Source organism: Chaetodon auriga, chromosome 16 (genome assembly GCF_051107435.1).
Source record: "Chaetodon auriga isolate fChaAug3 chromosome 16, fChaAug3.hap1, whole genome shotgun sequence".
NCBI classification, from domain to species: Eukaryota; Metazoa; Chordata; class Actinopteri; order Chaetodontiformes; family Chaetodontidae; genus Chaetodon; species Chaetodon auriga.
The window spans coordinates 18,698,507-18,712,863 of record NC_135089.1 but is presented as its reverse complement, the minus strand read 5'-3'; the positions used below and the strand labels follow the sequence as shown (position 1 = coordinate 18,712,863).

The window sequence follows — 14,357 nt, the reverse complement described above, 5'->3', positions numbered from 1 at the left end:
CAAAGTCTGGAATGTTGATTTCTCGATGTGTTTTGTGTTTTTGTTTCACCAAGTCTGGGAAAAGTCTTCAGCAAAAATTCCTCCTGAAATAGACATATCCCTATAATCTATTTATTTTTACATAACTACAACTTGCTCAAAATATAGTGACTTGCCTGTGCCCGCAAGGAACAGACTCAAAACACAGATATTGGACCTTGTTAAGAGGGAAAGAGGAGACTTGACATTCGTAGAACTGAATTCATCGAGATTAGAAGTCTTACAAACACAGCTGACAGAAGGTAAACACCCATGAGAGGCTGTGGTTTTCATGCAGGACCAGGGACAGAAACACTGCCATATACCGCACATTCTCCTCCGTGTTTGTAATCTGATAGTAATTGTGTTGAACCGGGTGAGGACAGACGGTGTGTTTCTGTGTGTACACGACACGCAGGTGATGATATTCGCTCTGTGCATGAGTGGGGCTGAATAGCGAGTCTGAGCTGCGAATGTGTGCTGCAGTAGCAAGAGGAAATTTTCATTGAGTCTCTGTTATGTGACCATGTTTGGTAAAGCTCCTCAGGCACGGACTCTGACCAAGCCCCTTGACCGATTGGTGCGCACACACGCACACACACACACACAGGAGATGGTTTCAATCATAGACCTACTGTGGCTCAGACAGCCCCTTCCCCCCCAAAAAAATCTTTCACTTTTCATGCTCCTCTCTTTCATCCTTACTCCAGTCAATCCTCTCCTTTCACCCTTTCATCTCATTTAAAATGTCTCAGTCTGTGCTGTCTGTGTCTTTGCTTTTTTGTTGGATAAGTCCATCATTTACACACAACTTAAGAGAAAAGAAAAACATGGAGCAGTGGTGCCAGCTTCCAGTAGCTGGTCTTGACTTGCCTGGGTGGAACTGTTATATTCCCATCCCACAGCTGACGGATGACTGGACCAGTTCAGTCTGGATGCTTTACGCTGAATACAGCAGGTCATTCCCGTGCTGACAAAGTAAACTAAGTTGACATAATGAGGGTAAATCAAAGAACAGACAACTAGTTTCTTGTCTTCAACTTTATTGAAGAGCAACACTTTCAAGTAAGTCTCCGCTTTCAGCACTACAGTTACATGATCATTAGTAGTGGTCATTGTCGACGACAACCATCCGAGTCACAAGATAATGCTCAGACGAGGACCCGGAGGCCTGTGTGTAGTGTAGGCTGTTTCACATTAAAATCTCCAGAAAACAAAAAGACAATCATAAGAAGCAATTGCATTGCAATAAAAGACAAAATAAAAATAGACAAGGGAAACATAAGCCACACTGGCAAGTCATTCAGAAGAAACAAAAAGAAGAAGGTTTTAGATTATCGGTTTGTATTTTTTCCAGTTATTCTTAAACATTATACAAATGTTGTCATCCTCATCACACTGACAGTCAACTCATTCTACTTCATTGTACACCTAGGATTTAACTTGAAATCAAGTATTTCAGAAGAACAAAAACGGGGCAAAAATACTAGCTGTCTATGTACCATGTGTAACCTCGAGAAGTCCGGCAGAATACACTGCTGAAGTACCAGATTGTGATGTAGCTTTGTTATAATGTCCCTAACATGACGTCCTGTCATCCCAACAAAGCCAAATATCAGCAGAACAGAGGTTTAATTAGTACAGAGTGCATCTGTTTTCAATACTGGATCACAGATATATACAGAATTGTATATACCTTAATGCTATTTATATTTAATTATATTCATTCCATAATGAATGTTGGCCTCCCCAAAGAAACAAAGGCAATGCGGTTCTTCTAACCTGATACAATACACGTCATGGCCTTACAATAGCAGCCTCATCAAATTCATTTATCATTAATTCATCCTGTCGATTTTCAAACAGCCCCAGGTTGTGAGATACAGCACAAATATCAGGTCTGGAAAGAGATTCTGTAGAAAACCCTGACAAATACAAAAAACTTTCATTCTGTCCAGTCCAGAGACAACCAGGCCACATGCTGTAATTCTTATATACGTAGCCTTTTGTGCATGAGACCTGCATCAGAGAGCAGTCTAGAGACTACAGTAGTCTCAGTCTAAACTCAACCAAAACCACAGGATGCTGCTATAACAAGTGTTTCGGCATCACTGCGCAGCCAGTCTCAGGAAATCTCCCACCGTGACTCAACGATTACAGTTTTATTCCACAACTATTCACAGCTTTGAGTTCAGGAGGCCAGAGAAAGGAGATGTTAGCCTTCCTGTCAACTATCTGTATATATTCGAGATATGTTCAAAAATAGAGATTGATTACCTTTCTTATCACCTTGGACACTGCGAGCTCATCTTAATGCCACTAAATAACCCATCACAACATTCATAGAGACATTCCCCCGTATTCAGGAGAGCAACAAAACAGGCTCCCCCACAGGGATCAGCTTTGGATTATAATACTTGGCCGGATTAATCATTGTGCAGGCAATTATAAAAATATATACAGAGAGTACACATATGGAATACAGAGGAGATAATCACTGGATATTACATCAGAAAGGTCATGCTAATCCAAACCTGGCTGCATCGCATCCACCATTTGTATAAAGGCACAAGATACTGTAGCCCCTCCTCTGTGGTGACAGACAGAAATACAGGAGATCGCTGAGTTATTGCTCCACAGGGAGTGTGCTTTATAGTTCCACAGTGAAAACACCACCAGGCCTTTTCTGACTATTATAACTATCTATCCGGCTAGAGATACAAAGACTTTGAAGGGCAACGCAATCAATTTTAATCAGCAGTCTGTTGACACGTCTTGTTTAGCACACCTGCGTATGTGAAAAAAAAAAAATGGTACAAAGCCTTTAGTGGCTCCAGAGGGAGCTGTGGTAAGTCTGATAATTTGCCTCAAGTGACATGAGTCAGCGTTTGCTGGGTCTGAAGACTACAGGACTGAAAATGAAAGATGTCTGGCAGTGTGGAGTTAGAAGCGAGAAGTGAGAGTAAGAAGTGAGCTTTCCAGACCTCTGCAGCCCGCTCCTCGTCTCTGCTTGAGGTTAGCGGCTCGTGGCTACATTAGCTGCTACTAGCTTAACACCTCCAAACCTCCAACAGAACTGTCAGTGGGCGAGTTCGGACAAGGAAAAACAATATATGGAGTAAACAAATTGTGCATTTCCATCCACCTGTTTTTATGCACGATTCCAATTTGACTGAAATAAAACTTTCAAGTTATCGGGAAAAAAAAGCTGTTCATCTCGATGTACCACCTTCTCATATTAGCATAACGGTAGTGGATGGAAATTCACATGAATTCACATTCTCTTGCATATTTTTTTTTTTTTTTTTTTGTAATCCGTTAACAACTTGCACATTTGGATGGAAACCTGGCTAAAATCTCTGGGTCTGCCATATGAATTGTGATCATTCTTTAAAAAAAACTGTCCATAGTGAGTCTTCAATGTCATAGGAGTGTAATGCTAAGTCGGTGGAGGACTCTTTAAAGCAAAAAATAAACATAAAAACTAAACATGCGACCCTGTGTTTTGTAAATTTCTCTTTGACTGACCAAAGCCAAATGTGAAACATCCTCTTGTATCTCTGTCTGTCATGCTATCAGCTATGCAGTTATTAGTGTCTGCTACCAGCAGACTGTACGATAGGAGAATCAGTGAAGTTGTAAAACCAAGTAATGCCAACTGGCACACAGAGGATGTGGCAATGATAGCGAGTTAGCCATACAGTATGCAAAAGGTACCTGCATAGCTACTGTATGTGTATATGCTGTACAGACATGCCGGGAGAGGAGAAAATCAACAACACATGCATTCAGTATCTGAGAGGCAAAAACATTAACTGTTTTGGAAGACAAACCCCTTTTAAGCATTAGATTAATGCAATTAATATTTAGATGTTTTTCATCTACCTTAACTATTCACTAAGGCATCACAGAAATATGTCAATCTTACCATGCTATATAGTGATGATACAGTTTATACAGAAAGAAAAACATGCAGATTGCCACAATGCTTTTGACAGTGACAGACTGGTAAATCAAAATTCATCAGATATTAGAAACTTGTGGAAAATGTCATATTGCTAGCGTTCCTATTGCAGATATCCTGCCAAAGGAAGAGCACCCTGTCAGTGTTTCAGAAGGGCACCGAATGCACCGCATGCTATGAATGTGCAAATGTGAGGAATGGAGCAGAAAAAGTTCACGCTGTGTGAACCACTCCCCATTCCTCGGTTACGTTCTCAGAGTCGCTGAGAACAAAAGGAAATAAGTGGAAGGATAAAAGCCTCTGGGGATGTTTCTCTAGAAAGATACACTGACTGGACACGGTTTGGTGAGAACAGTGATGCTGCGCTGCTCACTGCATTCGCTGGGATAAGCTCTAAAGACAGTAAGACCACAGGAGACGCAGAAGTCCCTCTGAATCAGTAATATCACCACAGATGAGGTTTGAAAAGCTAAAATAACTCTTTACAGCAGGAGGAAAAGCAAACAAAGCGTTGATTATCTCATGACTAAGGGATCAACAAGTCTTCATAAGGCAGGGGGAGAGGTAGAACAAAACAGAATGTTCGAGCTGGATGGTGGAATATCCAGTGAGGCAGAGGGTTGCTATGGATGAAATATGAAATAGACATGTCACTGTAATTGCTTATGATTTCAAGCTGTGTACGATCAGAGAATAAAGAGAGCAAATTACAGCACCGTGATGCCAACACGATGAACACTGACAACGCAAAACCGTCCTATGAGAGCCTAAGGATGTTGGAGAGCGTGTCTCTTTCTCTCCCCTGCATGCATATTCCTAGTTTTTTTAGTTTTTTATAATCCAAATTCTACAGAGGGTGGAGGGGCATGGCTGGTGATATAGGCAGGCGCCACTTATTACAAGGAGGCCACAGCAGGTGATACAGTAGAAGAGGCATTATGGTGTTTTTCTGTCTCTTTCTGTGAGGTCGGATGAGTTTAAGACAAGAGCCCTATAGATTTCACAAACACTGTATGGGTCTGATGTGAGAATTGTGGGCCACGTCTCAAGTGTGGACGGAGTATGAACAACAGAAGAAGCCTCCAGTCGTTCAGGAGCAATATTGAGCGAGAGATGGTTTTCTTCTGAAGGGGCTAAGCTCTGTTAGACTTTGAGATCTTAGTCCTTCACAATTATTGCTTTCCTGTCTTTCGCAGGCACTTCAGAGGATTGGGCTTTGGCTGAAGTTGAGCGTGAGAGGAGACTGAGGGGAGATGAGAGAGGAATGGCGGTCGGGACGAAAGAGGCGACTGACAGACGGAGTTAAAAGTGTGCTTGTGAGCTCTACCTTGTCGTCTGCTGCCGAAAGCTATCATCCAGCAGGATGCTCATCTGTCAGTGAAAACACGGAGGCTGCAAAGGCTGGTGCTTGAGTGAGTCAAAGAGCTGTGTCCTTGTCCCGTGTCGGGGTCAGAACCTGAGGACTCTTGGCCTGGTCCACGAGCTGACGAAGTGATCGAGGGCTGAGACTGGGGGATTGGAGGGTGGAGGTGGCCGGGATGCTGAGGCTATAGCAAAAGAGAGAGGCTGTGAGGTTCCTAGATGTCCAGTCTCCCTTCCCTGCTTATGTCTGTGTCTACGTATCCTTCGCTCTACATCTCCTTAGTCTGTGTGGTTGTTGACGTGCTTCCTGTCTGAGGAAGACAATCCCTCCGCTCCTTCCTTCACCTTTCGTCCTCCCCTCCCGGTCATGACTTTGTAGCAGCCGCGAGTGATCTTATACATCCAGACAGTGTTTAAGATATCCAGGGCGATGCAGGAGGTGATCCAGGCCACCTGGGCGCCCAAGCCCAGCCGCTCAAAGTCTGGAGTGCCAAAGGTGGCGAATACACTGGCCCAGTAAGATGGCATGACGGCAATGCGCACCAGGAAGAACACCACCGCCATGGCAACACCATTTAACACCACCAGCCTGTGTGAGCGGGGGTACTTTAATGCCTCAAAGAACCACCTGGAGGGAGAGGGTGATTAAGACATGTCAGGTGAATATATGCAAGCCATACGGTAAAACAAAGGGTGATATGAGGGCGACTATTCACGAGTAAAGCTGACTCACCTTTGGTTCACAAACGGTGTGGACAACTCTGAGATGAGACGAAAGTTAGCAAAGTAGGGAAGCACGCCACGTGTCTGCAATGACCACAGACACATAAGCAAAATCACACACACAGATCAGGATACAGGAATAACCCAGTGTCCCCAATTGCTATTCACATGTACACACTCAGGGTCTTGAGGAGTCATAAACTCACCAGCACATATCCATATGCATAGAGCGCCGCCAAGTGGTGACAGACAAAAAAGCTGTCCCCCATCGTGCTCCAGTTACATGCAAGCAGCACAAGATCTAGAGGACGGGATGACAGGCTGTTCAGAGAGCTGACACACTGATACGTCTGTTTGACTGAGAGGGCGGTTATTCACACAACTGCCTTTAAAAGCACCACTGGTGAAAATGTAGAAAACATTTGTGGGAGACAATGAGCAACACATTTAAGGATGAAATGTTATACAAGTCAAGTATACAGGGGTAGATCAAGATTTAAAAAAAAAAAATCACTAAAATTGTATGTTCACACATCAAAGTGCAGACTGTCAGATGTCTTTCACAGCTGTCAGGTCTGGCCTTCTTAACTACAATCAAGTAGCTTCAGATTATAGTCCTTTTCCCTCTCTGTGTTTACACCATATACACTGACCGGCTGCCCTCATGGACGGTGTGCTAGAAGACGATCAACAGAAGTAAAAGTAAAAGTAGCTCACCGTAAAGGAGGTAACCACAGGTGATGGCTACATTTAGTTTGACGAGACTGGGGTCCCCCCTGTGGAACAGCAAAGAACACGCTGTAAAGGTACTTTCAATAAGCACAGCTGTAACACTCCAACCTTCAAGATAAACAAGGCAGGACTGAGGGAGGGGAGCTACTTACTATTCCAGAAAAATCTAAAGCACTCACACCGTGTTCCTCTGATTGATAATCTACTGCTGTAAACAGAACATGATGCAGTTCTGCAAACTGATTAATGTAACGAACTTAAAAACCATGAAGGTCATTCAAGGCTGATTGTCTAGATGATTGTCAATGCTGATGAGTTTGCTGTGATAATCTTGTACATGTTTAGGTCTCGATTAAGAAGAACAGCACGCTGTTTGAACAACGTATTTTGTCTGTGACTAAGCAGTGATCAGCAGTCCAGTTCATAGAGCCATGATGTGCTCTGTTGACCGTTAGGTGTCCTTGCAAATAACATCTGTTCAAAGTAACAATGACGGTGTCTCTGCTTCAACAGACATCCAATCCTGGTATCAGTCAAGAGTATCGTATAGCCAATGGCTGGCTGAACGCCTCTGTAACAGAACCCACCACACACATACTGTATAAACATACACACCAATGCGCACACACCTGCTGTATGACGGCTCACCTTACTCTCCAGATGACCCTGGGCTTTTATCCTTTAACTTTTGTCCTACAAATTTCACTAAGATTGCTCAGCACACTGTCGACTGAGTCCATATGAGTTATATGAAAACATCCGTACTGCAGTCGCATGCTTGTGTGACATAAATGCATCCCCAATGGCTACAGGTATCCTGAACAAGCAGCTTTGTACGTAACTCAATGTCGATGGTGACTTTCTCACCAGCACGTTGTTAATGAAGCATTTCTTTCTAATGTCTGTTTCTAACGTCTGTTAGAGCGCACTCCTGCTGTTAACTGATCAGCTGGATCACCTTACCGCTTCACTTAGACAGAAATGCAGCCAGCATATATGAGCTTGGACAACATCCAACCTAACTGATAGTGTGTTAGCCAGAGAGTCTGCAGGCTGCTGTCAGAGTCCAAAGGCCTCTTGATAATCACATCAGCGTGATCCGGCTTCAGTTAATTAAACGTACAGTGAGCCTACGCTCCTTTCTCAATGTATGGTTAACTGAATGGAATTTGGCTCAGAAAGAGATAGTGTGGAGCTTTTTACGCAGGAAGTGCTACAAAAGCTTTGACTCAGTGGAGCTAATGTAAGAACGGAAAATGTTTTGCTCTCAAGTGGCACACACGAGTGTTTAAGGGAAACGGTCCAGGCCTGTCATTCGAGCCTGATTTTCTCAGCAGGGGGACAATTATAATAGCATATAAGAATTATAATGCTTTAATGTGAATGAAATGCAAATGGAAATATGACAAAACTAAGAATAAAAATTAAAAACGGCTTACTTTTAATTTTATAAGCGTGAGTATTTTAACATGGAAACAGCAATTCAGCCTTCTCCAACAGCTCTGTCTTCATGTTTAAGCAGACTGTTAACCCTTTGCTTTAAGGCTGATTTACACGGTGCAATTTTAGTACTGAACAGACAAACAGGAAAACCTTATAGAGCTGTGGAGCGGCAGAAGGATCAGATGCTTTTTTTACTATTTACACTGTAGTGCTATAATTCAGCACATATTCGTCGCACAACCTGATATGCCTCATACTGTCACAAACACAGAAGACCATGTTTTCATCAGACCCACCTCACACCGTGTGACATGCAATAAACACACAGGATCGTTGTTGTCGCACAGTCTAAAAGGCGCCTTAAGAAAGATGTTTGAAGCCATCAAATCATCCTGGTACAGCTCAGTGAGGATGGTGTTAACGGCTCTGGTGATATTTTCTCTTTTTTTCCAGGTCCTTTCATATGGCTATTGACACAGCAAAATTATTACTTTTTTTTTTTTTGCTGATGTCTGACAGCAGGACGTGTGAATTTTTGTCTTTTAGCTCTCAGGTAACATTTTTTGGAAATTGTTCACAAATGGAGCAAAACATGCAGCAATTTGCAGGACGGTGTTATTCAAAGGATCATAGGTCACAAATGCACCCTGCTGAATGAACAGGTAGCGACTGAAGCTTTGTTAAGAGAGTTTGGTAAATCTGACTCAGAATACTCTTAAAAACAAGCCTCACAGAAACTGATAAAAGTTTAGGATAAGAACGCGAAAATGTTCTTGCATGAGGCCCAATGTCTTCAACGTCGACTTAGAAGGTATCAAATGTGTTGGAAAAGGTTAAATGTTATATCTACACCAGGTTGACGTTCACTCCACACGACCCTGAAATTATCTCCCTGCACATGTAATGTTTAAATCCAGATAAGCCAATCAAAAAGATGGCGCTGAGGCCACGGTGACACGGTGCTTGTTAACTGAATGGATTATGATAACAGCCGGGGCCATGCTGCCAGCCAGAGCGACACCCTGAAAGAGTCTGAGCGTTGGCTGAAAACAATACAGTTTCTAACCATACGGCCACTCGAGCACTGTTGAGAGCAGCAGAGAGAACAATGCTGCTGTGTGGCTGGTCTTAATGATGCAGTAATACAATCAGATTGACTGGAGAATTTATGCTTGCACCATGGTCGTGTTGCAACTAGATGAGCTTTAAGGCATTAGAATAGTGCTGGGGAATGTTTAGGTGCTCGTGGGTGAAGGGGATAATAAACAGACATGGCAAACTGCAAGGCTCAAGCTGGAACACCAATATTATGCTAACACAGAAACTATTCTAACAAAGAAATCACCTTTTCCTTGCGGGAGCTGAGAGAAATGATGTGACAGAAAACTAAAGTGCATCCCAAAAATGTACGTAAGGACAATGAAGCTCGGGGAAGAGAGCTGATAAAAGCACCTGAACACTCAGCAGATGAAGATTGGTAGGAGGAGAAGGGAGGGAGCCCCCAGCTTCAGTCTGCTTTCTCCTCCCTCTTGACCCCCTACCCCCACTTTCTTTTTTCTCCCCTTTTTCGCTCCATCAGCGATGCTGGCCAGGGCCGACACGGACACAATAAGAGAGAGGGAGGTGTGCTGCATTGATTCGACAGCCAGAGACGTGGGGTACAACAGACAGCTACAGGCAGGAGGAGGCTCATGGAGGGCTGGTGGTGTGTGTGTGTGGGGAGAGGGGGGGGGGTGACTGGGCTGCTGTTGTTTTGCTATGAAAAGGAGCCTTGTTGGTGGGATTCTAGTCTGTCTGCTGGAGAGCCAGAGGAAGCGAAACAGAGGGAAAAGGGAAAGAGAAAGAAGGCAGAGAGGGGTAGGAGGAAGGAAAGAGTGTTGTAAGAATATAAGGGAGAAGTGAGAGATAGAAAGCTGACATGTTTTAAAAGATGATTGAGATATTGGAAAGGAGAAAGAAATGGTGAAGGCAATTACCATTTCTCTTTTTCGAGATTCATTGATGCAAATAGCACAGTCAGCAGTGGCAGATAGGAGGGAGACAGAGAGAAGACGGTAGAGACAATAATCAAAGGCTAAATCCACTGAATCTACAACTCTCTGGAGACTCCACTGACACATTAGATCCATCCTCTGCCGTTCCCTCTTTCATTCTGAGGCAGGGAACACCATCGTCATCTCTCCAAAGGTATTAACTACCAACCCTGACGATCCTTCGCTACCACCCACCTCCCATCTTCAGCCCTTCATCTGTTTCCTACTTCCCTTGTGAGCTAGACATGGCTGCCAGTCTGAAAAGGCAGATGTGAGACGACAGGTTTCTCCTAAAAGAGCCCAAAGCATTCACGCTACTTTCTTTTTTTCACCTGCCAAAATGACGAGGCGTGATGTTTCAGTATTTTTGCCTTTGCCATCATCCTTACGGGGGGGGGGGGGGGGTTTCTGGGATTGTATTTATTTGCATCTCACACATTCTCCTGCCTGACTTTATCAAATTACAGTGTTGGTGGATATTTCACTTGTGAATTAGCTTTTCTTTTTGTTCCTCTTACCAGACGGGGTTGGCGTTGACCGCATCATCATACCATAGGATGTACAGACAAAACAACCCCACAATCAGGGCGTGCACAGTCGACACCAACCTGGGGATGGACACACAAGATGAACAAGTAGTAAATATGATGACAGAGTACGAGGAGTTTACAGTCAGGAATTGCAACTTAGGGGGAAATCGAGGGTGCTAATGTCTCTGCTGTCTGCTCCTGCTTGCATACAGTATGTAATTACATCTGTGATCCCTGTGTCCACATGAGTGTAAGCTTCCTTTTTAATCAGGCCTGATACAACATAACCCTGACCTTTGAGTGGTTATCTGGGCCACTGAAGAGATACTCCAGAGGTCCAGTGGCCCTTATCTCTCCTCTACCAGAATCACAGTTCCTCCTCTGTCACCATGCAGCCTCCGGGGTACAGTGGACCCTGTTCACAGGCCGCAGCTGCTGGCCTGAACCTTGGCCAAGACTGGCTCTACAGATCAACTACTGTATGAGAGGATGAGTCCATTATTACTGCTGAATCAGACTTAAGTGTCTAAAAATGAAGCATCCATGGAGGAAGTGGGCTACAGGAAGTTGGTAAAACAGTGTCAATATTGCCATCTTGTTAACAGTCTCATAGCCACTCTTCGGTTCTTGTATTGAGAAGTTCCTATTTATATACGTAAAAACAAAAGAAGGCAGAATTTAGGACAGACAACAGAGAAAAAAAAAAAAAACAAGGCCGACAGATAAAGAAATTAACACCACTAACAACAGGCTTCTAGTTTATGCAGCTGTGGTCAATACTGGACATGTGATCATGCGTTTTCTTTGGAAATGCTTTCTCCCGCCTCTCCATGCACTTAAGTCGTGGTTACATAAACAACTGACACACTGAGCTCTGGCCGTTATGCAACAGTAGGCCAATCTGAAGTGAACCATCAGTGCCTGGCCTTTGACTAGTTTTGGACTATTCTTTGGTCAGTACAACATGTACTTTCAAATATGGATGGAAAGGCGAATGTCAACTAGAGTTGTATGAAACAAGAATTAGCTGTGAGTGCTGACAGACAGCAAAAGAGACAGCCATTAATAGCCAATAACATAGAGTGAGTGAGAGATGTTATGTAACTACGAGTGATTGCCCTCTGAACTTCACCCCGGAGGTTTCTGCTTAAAACTGCTCTGTGTTCCACCAGCCGTTCACATCACAGCTGTACTTTTGGGTTTTTCCATTGGCACTTTTAGCCGCATCGAGTCAAACTATGCTACATTCATTTGCGTTTCCTCAAAGACGGTTGCGGTGACGTGAAATGGGCTTTGTCGTGATTCAGGGACGATTTTGCGACTTGTTTAAATAACCTCCACTGCTAGTGCCAGACATAGAAGATACTTCGTCAGTTTCAATCATTCCATCTTTGTTTTTCAAGCAATTAGCGGTTAGACAGCCTGAAAATCCAGGATGAGAAGCAGCTGACTATCAAAACCGTTGCACAGCACAGTGGTAAACAGTGCTAAAGAGGGTGCTGATTTTAAATGTCTCCAACTCAAGGCAAGCGCATGGTCAGTTACAGACACCCCTTCAAGCAGGTAGCCCTGTTGTAATGTAAATGCAAATCCCTGCCGCGCTGGGCTGATGCATTGAGTGAAACGAAGTCAAGCCATGCCAGCGCACGTGTATGGAAAAGGGCTCTTTGAGTGGAACGGAGATGAGTTGGCCTGAATCACATCAAGGTCCACCCTAATACAGCTGCATCACAGAAACAGTAAATACAAAGAAATTAAGTGAAACGACAAAATGCCAGTAAGTGTGCTTTCACTCAAGTCTGTATTCCTGTGCACATTTTCAGATATTGTATTATATTTTGTTTTAGAGCTTCAACACCTCGATCCCCAAAAGACCAATGAGCACACAGAGCATCAGAGGGTTTTGTATTCAACATTACGGTCACATTTAGTGACCTTGACTCCCTAACATCCAAATGGGGAAACAGCAAGCCTGGCTCTGTCTGCAGGTAACAAAATCCACCTACCAGCACCTCAAAAGCTCACTAGTTCACACTTCATATCTAATTTTTAACAACAAAAAAAAAAGAAACAAAAAAACAATTCAGTGGATTTTCTCGCCTGCAGACAGAGCCAGTATTTCCCTAACTGTCAAACTACAAACTCTTCAAATGTGCTGACTGATTTTTCAGGCTGGGTTGGCTGGTTATCTTTGTCATGCAACCAATCACACATAAAAACATGACAACCCTTGGCAGAGAGCTGAGATGAAAGATACGATGAACTCGTACTAACAAAAAACAAAAACGTCCAGCTTTGCTTTCCACATGGTCCCTGCCAGAGCATTTACAGGTTAGACACATTTGAGAAAAGGTCTGCCTACAGCAGGAGAGTAGTGGGTTCCTGTTACACACCTGGAGTTCCACTCTGTGAGCTTGGTGGAAGGCAGCCGTCCATAACCTGGTGTGATGGCAGAGGAGAGCCGCGGGCTGGCCACCGAGAAGAGTAGCTGGAAACCCACGAAGCTGCCGGCTACCACGGTCAACTCTCTCGTCTCCATCACTCACCTAAACACACCAGGGGCGAGACAGAATGGGAGGGTTGGGGGCAGGATACAGAGAGGGTGACACACATGGAAAGGTTCAATCGATGACTGTCAGTCATCCTGGGCAATGCCGGAGGAGACACTGAGGCGGCGGCGGTGGTGAGAGGGTGAAGTGGCACCCTGTGTGGTTCATCCAGGACAAAGAAAGGAAGAAAGGGAAAGAGACAGGAGGGAAAAAACAGAAACTGAAAACATGGGCTGTCTAATACAAGTGACATGAGAGCTTCAGACAGGCAGGGCAGTTCATAGAGGGGGAGAGAAGAGGAAAGGTGCAAGAGGGCACTAACGTTAAGGGCAACAGAGGGAAAAATATAGAGTGGTAAAAACAGAATAAAAAGTTATTGGGTGTCGTGAACAGAGTGCATAGCATAGCATTTAGATTTGGAATAACGGTCTGCATTATTATGCATATTTTGCAAGGGGATTACAGTGAGTTGTTTAGGACACACCAAAAACCCCTGAGAAGAAAACAAAGGCTGAGTGAGGAAAGAAAAGAGGATTGTTACAATGAACGGGTTCAGCTCATGAGGCGCTGAACACGTTTTTAGGCTGTATGTTACTTCGACAATGCTCTTTATGTTGCCCAAATCGTTCTTATATTCTGTTTCCTTATTGCTGACACTCTGATTTATCTTACAGATGTAAGCGTCATCAGTGCTGGTCGTATTAGCCAGAGGCAGAGGAGCTGAAGTGGTGGACCAATACAAACTGAAATTAAGAGAGGACTAACACACGCTGGACGTAGACATGCAAGCTACTGACTGCAACCACATGCACATACACTGTGTACACACACCAACGGAAGAGATGTGTTTACTTTGACTAGGGTCAACAAACTACAGGCCTGTCTTTTCAATTCACACACAATCAGTGGACATGGATTGAAACAGCACCGTGTTTGCAAAAGCAGCAAAATCCATTTGTTCAAATGGTCTTTTTCAGGCACAATTTCATGAAAAGGGAGGTAA

General features: G+C 43.8%; 1 protein-coding gene across 3 annotated transcripts in view; it reads right to left on the bottom strand.

The window, feature by feature from the left end:
* Positions 1–1,044: 1,044 nt before the first annotated feature.
* tlcd4b (TLC domain containing 4b) overlaps positions 1,045–14,357 on the bottom strand; it is a 37,561-nt gene continuing 24,248 nt past the window's right edge. For 2 of the 3 annotated variants that reach the window (XM_076753002.1, XM_076753004.1), the window contains exons 2-7: positions 13,199–13,351; positions 10,794–10,883; positions 6,785–6,843; positions 6,274–6,368; positions 6,078–6,151; positions 1,045–5,972 (exon numbers count right to left, since the gene is read on the bottom strand). In XM_076753002.1, coding sequence (XP_076609117.1) covers positions 5,624–5,972; positions 6,078–6,151; positions 6,274–6,368; positions 6,785–6,843; positions 10,794–10,883; positions 13,199–13,344 — 813 coding nt within the window. In that variant the 5' untranslated portion in view covers positions 13,345–13,351 and the 3' untranslated portion in view covers positions 1,045–5,623. Of the gene's footprint in view, positions 5,973–6,077; positions 6,152–6,273; positions 6,369–6,784; positions 6,844–10,793; positions 10,884–13,198; positions 13,672–14,357 lie in introns of all 3 variants that reach the window. The other variant, XM_076753003.1, reaches the window with a different exon arrangement.